This window comes from Gossypium arboreum, chromosome 6 (genome assembly GCF_025698485.1).
Source record: "Gossypium arboreum isolate Shixiya-1 chromosome 6, ASM2569848v2, whole genome shotgun sequence".
In the NCBI taxonomy this organism is placed as follows: domain Eukaryota; kingdom Viridiplantae; phylum Streptophyta; class Magnoliopsida; order Malvales; family Malvaceae; genus Gossypium; species Gossypium arboreum.
The window spans coordinates 14,605,834-14,615,071 of NC_069075.1; the positions used below are offsets into that span (position 1 = coordinate 14,605,834).

General features: G+C 33.1%; 1 protein-coding gene across 1 annotated transcript; it reads right to left on the reverse strand.

The window, feature by feature from the left end:
• Nucleotides 1-5,239: 5,239 nt before the first annotated feature.
• Nucleotides 5,240-7,526, reverse strand: LOC108458491 (COBRA-like protein 10). Its single transcript, XM_017757912.2, has 2 exons — nt 6,953-7,526; nt 5,240-6,868 (listed from the first exon to the last, which is right to left on the reverse strand). Exons 1-2 carry the CDS (start codon nt 7,524-7,526, stop codon nt 5,454-5,456), a joined length of 1,989 nt encoding a protein of 662 aa, XP_017613401.1. The 3' UTR covers nt 5,240-5,453.
• Nucleotides 7,527-9,238: the final 1,712 nt, after the last annotated feature.

Below are 9,238 nucleotides of genomic sequence, written 5' to 3' on the forward strand. Positions count from 1 at the left end.
TACCTTATTTTCAAATAGGTAATCAACTAACTCATACCTGATCGTTTTAGCTCATTTTACACATTGAATCACAACTTATCATTGGCTATTGAACCATTTGGAATTGAATAGGATACTCGGATAATCACATATATCGTACAATGCCAACATCCCATACGTGGTCTTACATGCTATCTCATATCGATGCCACTGTCTCAGACAGCGTCTTACATGAATCAAATACGATGCAGTTGTCTCGGACATGGTCTTACACGTAATCACATATCGATGCCAACGTCCCAAACGTGGTCTTATACGAGAACATATATCAGAAACCCTATGTCATGACATATGTATCCTAGCTATTCCTAATGTTCGTACGGGGCTTTCAGATGTCGTAACTCGGTCGAAACAAATTTGTAAGCATAGCTCCCAAGCATATACATATTTGGCTAACAACATATATACTTCACATAGTTCATTTCAACATATAATGTTCGTATTTATTTAAAATAAACAACATCTATTTGCTTACTTACCTCGGACAACGAAAATTAGAACGGGACGACTAATCAACAACTTTAGTTTTCCCCCGATCCAAATCCGTTTTCTTTGGTTCTTGATCTAAACATATTCAAATTAAACACATTCAAACATAATTTCACTCAATTTAGTCCAAAAACACATAATGGGCAAATTACCATTTTACCCCTAACATTTCACACTTTTTACAATTTAGTCCAAATTGCACAAAACACAAAACATGCAAAATTTACACACACCATGCATAGGCCGAATGTTCCTTGTGTTCATACAAGTCCATACATTTCATATATTTCACATTTTAGTCCCTCAATTTATTATTTTTGTAATTTAGTCCTAATTACTCAAAATCATCAAAAATTCCAATACAAAACATATTAATCCAATACATATCTTTCATAATTCATCAACTATCATCACAAAACTAAAATATTCATCAATGTCATAACTCAAAATATTCATCAAAATCAAAAATTCAAGCATGGGCTTTGTATATTACACTGCAACAATCTCAAAAACGTAAAAATTATCAAAAATCGAGCTAGTTACATACCTTGATTAAGCTATCAAATGGCCGAACCCTTAAACTCTTTTTTTCTTTTTCTTTTCTTTAGTTTCGGTCATGCAAAAGAATATGAACACTTATGTCTTTATTTTATGTTTTATTATATCATATATTTTTACCATTTTACATTAATAACCTTTAAACATAAATATAAACCATTATCACATAAGGTTTTTACCGTCCATAACATATAATTATGGCCTATTTTCAACATAAATACCTCATTAAATAAAGACATCATCAATTCGGCCCTTTTTAAAATTAACCATCAAATTTTCATTTTACGCGATTAAGCCCTTTTATTAAATCGGGCACTCAAACGACAAAATTAAATCACGAAAATTTCACACATATAAATTCACACATAATAAACATAGAAAATAGTTTTTAAATATTTTTCTAAATCAGATTCATGGTCTAGAAACCGCTGTTCCAAATAGGGTCTAAATCGAGCTGTTATACGAGTTCACCTCTCTAAGTTCGTGACTTTGTTAGACATAACAGCAAGCTTTGTGGGTTAGCTTCAAAAATGTGTTGCAAAGGTAGGAATTGATTTTGGTGATGGGTAGGCTGAAAGAAATAAGTAGGCAACTTGAAGTGTGGCAAAAAATGGTTGTAACAGGAAATTTGGGAACTCGGGAAACAATAACTTTCAAAACTAACTCTTCCTCTTCTTTTTTTTTATATCTCAACTTTGTATATCAGATACACTATATATTCCTTTTTCTTTATACACGATTTTTTTATCACAAACTTACTCCAGGGATGCTCGAACGTTAGTACTCTTCGATTTTAACTAGCTCTAATACCAAATGATGCGAACTTGTGCTCGTGAGTGATTTCGAGTCGCGTGTGTTTCCTGATCGTAAAATGGAGAAGTATCATTCTACTTGGAGGCTGAAAATTGGCTAAGGAAAGGGTTTAAAAAAAAGTTCGAATGTGTTTTGTTATGTGAAGAATATGATTCGGCTTAGTAAAGAAATAAGGTGATTTTAAGGTGGTAATTAGGATGGAATAGATGGGCTTAAGGTCGAAGAAAGAACCAATACTATAGGAGAATATTGACCCGAATCTTACAATAACATTTAAGGTGAAAGATGGTAGAACCTTAACCCACAACCTATAAGGAGATAGGAACCAAATGTATAGGTTTGGAATGCCACACTCAAAGAGTGATAAATTCAAAATGAAACAAGGTTGACGCCACTAGCTAGGCTAGATAAGTCAGCTTGAGTCACAAAATAACAAAGAGAGTTGAAGTAACTCACAAAAGTTATATTGAACATAAAGGTGTCAAAAGTCTGGCCAAATGCCCTTTTACAAGCTATATATAAACACTAAGAATGAACACTTAAATTTGGCATCCATGTGTTCACACAACAATTAAAATGTTCACACTTAAAGTATTAAAATCTGGTTCTTGAATTTGACAAATTCATGCACTAGCCAAACGGTCACTTTCTTCCTCCTTGGTGCGTGCATGCATGCTTAGCCATGAAGAATTCTTTAAGTTCCATGAATGTTCAGCCTTTAATTATCCTTCAATCCCCCTGACCAAATGATAGATGCATAGGACTTGCATCTCCTTTAATTGAAGCTTTAATGCGTTTTGAACACATGAATGGGCAACTTGAATGTGCATGGAGCTGATCGGTTTAATCAAGTGTGAAACAGTTGATGTCATAGCTTTTCAAGAAGAGTTGCTTAGAGGAAAGCAACCCACAACTTCCACATGCATGAACGTCCCAATGCATGTTTCTCCATAAATGCGGTCCATGAATCTTTAAGTACATGAACAATCAGCAGCTCCCTCTTGCATGAATGTCCCAAATGCATGTTTCCCCTTTAATGCCATCCATTGAATCCTTAAATGCATGAACAATCAGCAACTAATATGAACCCCTACAAGACACAATAAAGACAACTTAGACATAATTAATTGGTCTGAATTCAAACATGAATTAAAGATGTCTAAATTAGAACATATTTAAAACATATTGGGACATATTTAAAACAATTATTTAAAATGTTCATAATTAAATTCATATTATGACACAATAGTTAACTTAAACTAAATAAACTAAATTAACCATAGCCGAATTAATTATTTATTCCAACAATTAAAAATGCACAAATTAAAATGAGCTAGAGTTGAGCTCAATGAGCAAAGATCAAGCTAGATGAGCTTGGAGGAGGTTGCAAGGCACACTTGGATTGTTGGTCCAAATAGTTCGATGAAACCCGCAACGGTTTCTCCCAAACTCGGTTGATTAAGGTCGCAATAGCATCTTTGAATTTCTTAGCTCAGGGTTATCGGCCCTAATGGCAGCTCCATAGGATCCACAGTAGCTCTAGGGTGGCCTTGGGTCTTGTCCGTATCACATTTGATACATCAATAAAGAAGTGATTAAGATAAGATATGAAATGAATTAGTGTGTTTAAATGAAATTTATATTATTAAATACTTATATAAATATAGAATTAGTGTGAGTAGTTACTATTATTTTCAAACGTGTAGATTGTAATAAAGAGTTAATGTGGAAAAAGATTGAGTGTGACTTTGCCAAACACATTTCATCAACAAGGTGAGTTATGAAATGAATAGGAAAGTCAGAGAGAATGCAATTGACACAAACATAGCTCTCTTAAAGTGGAAAATACTTTTAAAGATATTATGATTATTTATAATATTACGAGGTCAAGTTTTGTTTGATATAAAAAAATTATATTTGTTTCTCCTTTATCAACAACTTGAAATATTATAAATATATTATTATAATTAAAATTTATTAATTACGTATATGAATTACAAAGAAACAAAATTTTTTTACTATAATTATTATTTAAATTAGCTTAAAGTGATTATCTATAATAAGAAAGTCAAGAAATTGAAATATTGTAAATATATTATATTTTAATAAAATTACGATTAACGTGAGAGGAGAATATTTAAATCTTAATTAATTATTTTAAATTAAATTATATTTATATTTAGATGCCAATTTAGTAATAAGATAGAAAAATGATATTTTTGTCGATTCAAAAGTTTTTTAAACTCGTGTTTATATATATATATATATATATATATATATATATTGTACATATTTATTTTTAATATTTTACTATACTCCTATACAACAGTTGTCAACTCCTAACCTTATTTGTAGAGTTTAAAAACTCAACAGCAGTATACTAAATATTATTCATTAAATTAAAGCAATTTTTAATGTTAATATGAAACTTTAATAAGTATATCAATTATATATATATATATATATATATATATGTATATCTATACTATTTATAAAGTGATTGACTAGGTTAGTATCACGAGTCAAACTTAACATCAACTTAACTGTAAAATTACTAAAAGACGCTTACTTTAAAGGGTAATTAATATTATTATAAGGGTATTTTCCTCTTTTCATACTTTTATAAATCTTCAAAGGGATAAATCTCAAAATTATACATGAACTTTGATTTAATGTGTAATTGTATACATAAACTTTAATTTGGTGCAACTATACACATGAAAGTTTAATTGTGCCTTAAATGTATACTTGAAACTTTAATTTTGATTTAATCATACACATTTAAAGAAATAAATACATTTATTTATTTTTATATTAGATAAATATAATTATTTATGTACATAATATATAAACATAAAATGATGTTATATCAATAATTGTGTTAATAATTTACAAAAATTGGATCAAATCAAACTTTCAAGTATAAAATTGCACAAAATCAAAGTTTATATATACAATTGCAAATTAAATCATTGTTCATGTATAGTTTTGGGATTTATCCCATCTTCAAATAAAATAATTGAAAAACATATTGAGTATCAAACATAATACTAAACACCTACTCAAGATTGATGAAAACAAAATGATAAACAATTTAATCTATTTTTAAAATTTTAATATCGTACACAATTCACATGTTATTATTATTAATTAGTTTTAAACCATTCATTTTATTTTTTATTATATGTTATTTTTAAACGTATCAGTATTCTAAATATGTAATTTTCACATATATAAACTTGTGATAGAATTTCTAGTTTTTAATTAATTTTTAAGTAATAAGATGACATAAAAGAACTGAGAAAATTTATAAAATAAAAAAAAATACTCTAAAGTTTAAACTATATCTTTGTTTCCCGTCAAAAAGATGTTTACCATTTGAACATAGTAAATTGGGCCAGACAGGTTGTTTGGGACTTCTGTCTGTTATCCTACTGAAAATGAGCATGGGCTAAACAAAAAGAAAATGGGCACAGTATAACTCGCAAGATCTAGACCCAGTTTCAAGTTTCATATGAAACTACCGTCCATTAAAGAGTATTAAGTCTCAATCCTCAGTTGAGACGTTGTACCAACAACAAGCTCACAAATTTGCAAAGAAAAAGTAACGATAAACTAACACCGACTCGGATTCCAGTTGAAACTGGAATACGTGAAGGAAGTGCACATTCTTCACCATTGAAAAGGACCTTTGTTGGAAATCCATCTCCTTTAGCAATATTGGGCCATGTCTTTCCGCTCTTTTTAAAGGTAACAACAGATTGTTGTTTTCCAGCCACATCGGGATCATTTTCTGGGTCTGAACCGTTCTTCTTTCCAATCAAATAATTCATCCCTTCTATGCCTTGGATGAAGATGGTATTGTTGAGTTCTTTCAATAATGTTGCATTGAAAGAGAACATTCTTTCGTACCCAGAACCAGCTTTCTTGAACTGAACCGCAGTGAACCAGTTTTCGAAGTTGATACTTTTCCAATTGAAAAGGGTAAGCCGAGCCGCCCATCCTTGTTTGTAGTCCGAGGAGACGTGCCAATTTATGCTGACCCCACAGTTGTCACCACAAGGCAATCGCTTCGGGACTTTAAAATGTTGAATCTGCGCCCAGGCTTTGGCTTTCACGGATCTATTTTCGAATGGAACGAGAAGGGCCTCGGGAGGAAGAAGCATTGCCGGTTTGTTCGGATTGCATTTCGCTGTATCTTCACACCCACAGGCACAAGTGTCGCAAGGAATAGCTGACTTATTGTAGTAAGCAGAGAACGTAACACAACATCTAGAATTGCCTTTGGTTGGCCGTGAGATGTTGCAAACAATTTGCCAGCTAGCGATTGCATATTTTACTGCCTCAACTCCAGTGGGATCGGGGGACTGAGCAGGTTCCACTCTGATAGGTGCCCCACATCTATAATCTGGATTAAGATCCCCCACAATTTTCCACTTTTGGGGAGGGTATATGGTTGTTCTGTTCAAATCAGGTGGAATTTTGAAGACTTCTATTATGAAAGCTGACTTTGATTTGGTTGAATCCATGGTTTCTGGCAAAAGGGTGCCATTTCTGCAACAAAATGGTATTTTCCCCATCTGGGCGTCATCGGCTTTCTCCGCCGGTAAGTCAAAAATGATGGGTTTTTTCTCGCAGTTCAATACTTTAGAAAAATCCATATCTCCGTAGTATTCCCCAACTTTACCATTTAAACAGCCTGAAATATCAACTTTTCGAACATAAGCACCTTTGAGTGAGTTTATAAATTCCCCTCTCATCCATTCCCAAGTCAAGTTCCAATGGTCCAGACGTCCCAAAGGGTGACAGTTCTCAATTGTTACCTGAGCAAGGTAGTTGTTTTTGTAGGCTTGACTAACATCATACGAAATCAAAAGGTCTCCTTTTTGTCGTGGCAAGAACTTTGTTTTTGTAGTTTTATTAGCTTTTAACTTTGGGTCCTTCACACAACATACGTACATTGAGGCTTCTGTGGATGAACAACATTGTTATGGTTAGGAAATCAAAATGAAAGTATATAAGAAAAAAAAAATAAAGGGTTTTAAGTACTCACTACGACGAGTCGGTGAAGGGCATTTGTATCCATCATTTGCAAGTTTTATTGTTTTAGGCATTGGATTCCCAGGTGGCTTCAGTCCGAACTGTGTGCCTCTGAGTTCAACTTTCACCTGAATTCTGTCAAACTCATTAGCGGTGTCGATGGAAGTTTCGAGATCGGTTTGAGGATATCCGGAGAGGTATGTTCCATTGCCAACAGGAGCTGGGAAATCCACACCACTCATTAAAACTGCTCCTTTTGCTGAAACTAATATCTCCTTGTATTGAAACCCAATGAAAATCTTCCAAGCCTGCAACTCACTGGTTCCCATGTTCAATATGGTCACTCTGGACTTGAATGCCCATGATTGGGCTGTTGTATTCTTCAAACGGGGAAACTCTTTTGTTCTAGAGATGAAATTGTACCAAATAAATATCCCTTTACAATGTTCTTGCCCTTTGGGAAGCGTAGGTTGCTTTTCTGCCTCATCATCAGCCTCATCATTACCTTCTTGTTGGGCTAAACAAATATGATTTGTTGAATGAAACAGAAACAACATGAAGGCTACTACTTTCCATGACAATTTCATATCTTCAACCCCTCCACCTCAGAGATAAACGATTAATTACCTTAGCTCTCAGTTGTTTAATCTTAAATGATATTTGGGAACTGTAATGGAAACTGTTTGTAACACTCGGTTTTCTATGAAGGAATTGTTTCAGAGTTGTGCAGCGTGAGTAGAGTAAAGAATAGAGGAAGAAATTGAGAGAAAGAAGATGGAGGAAACATTGAATCCAAATTATGATGCTGCTAATGGAACTAATGTAGAATAAGTCAGCTTAAACCTCATCCTCTAAGTTAGCGATGTATTTGGATTAACTATCATTTGAATTTCGTAATTCTAGCAATGGCAGATGATTTATGGAGCTTCATCCCCAAAATTTCTGAATATCTCCATGGTCTACATATTTATATGTTAAATAAAATAAATCATATTATATTTATGAGAATAACTTAGATAAGTATCATCCTGAAAATTAAAGTTTATAGGCACTAATAAAATTTTACCACATCATCAAAATTTAAATACAAAATAATTATTATAAACTCATCCATAAAAAAAAGTATTTTATAGATCCTTTCCACCACATTATTCATATTCCCTTTCCAATTATTTAATGACATTTAAAAAAAATTCATATCATTGACACATAATTTTGATAATTTTTTTACCCTGAACCTAAAATATAGAACCCCATACCCTAAACTCAAACCTCAAACCCTTGAACCTTACAACCAAACCTTAAATCCCAAACTCATAACCTATAACCCATAATCTTGAACCCTTAAACCTAAACCTTAAATCCCAAACTCCTAAACCCTAAATTTGAACATGAATTTTAAACCTTAAACATCAAACCTCAAACCCAAAACTCAAAGCCCAAACCCGAACTCTGAACCTTAAATGTAACACCCCAAACCCGGCCCAGACGCTATGGCCGAATCTGACGTGCCACATTGGAGTTGAAAACCCACGTTCCGTTTTAGTGTTTTAAAAATCCTATATTTTGTTGAGTTAACAAAGTGTATGTAAGCTAGGCACCAGGTAGGTATCCGAGATAGAGGAGGTGAGCCATGAAGGCTGCTTAAGTACCAAGCTCTTTGATTGGATCCAATCCTAGACATGCCCACAACCATAGCCACACTTTGTTATATCGAGTTTAAATTTGTTTAAGTGAACGACTTTGATAAATCGATTAATCGTGGTGTTGAACTTTTTGAAAACAAATATCGTTTTGAAAACACGTCCTAAGTCTAGCCTATTTGAATAATTATCAACCAATTTTAAAGTTATTAAGAATAAAATAATCTCGAGAAGAAATAAAAGAAAAGTTAAAAATGGCCTTATTACAACCCAAAATAAATAATAATTAAAGGAAATTAAATGAAAACCAACTCTTATTTAAAGGTCCAAAAGCGATCACCGTGGCCACTATGAATCCCCTCCGGCCCAAGTCTCCACATCAAGGCTCACCTGCAAGGTTAAGGAAAGGGGGTGAGTTTGGAAACTCAGTGTGCAACAAGCCCTTTCGAGCCCAAAACAATAGCGACTGTTGGGTCTAAGCCCAAATCCAATCTCAAACATATCTTGGGCCATAGCCCTTTTCATATTCATATCTCATAACACTGGGCGAAGCCTTTTCAAGTTTCATATTCTTGGGCAAGCCTTTTTCAGAAGCGGTATGGCCCATAGGCCCATTTTATAACACATGTAATGCCAAATGAAAGAATGCAACCCAT

Excerpts from the sequence above, each read along its gene's own strand:
- LOC108458491 (XM_017757912.2), bottom strand. The coding sequence starts at position 7,526 with ATGAAATTGTCATGGAAAGTAGTAGCCTTCATGTTGTTTCTGTTTCAT. Across the intron at positions 6,869-6,952 it reads CCCTTCACCGACTCGTCGTA|AAGCCTCAATGTACGTATGT; the intron begins GTGAGTACTTAA and ends GTTCATCCACAG.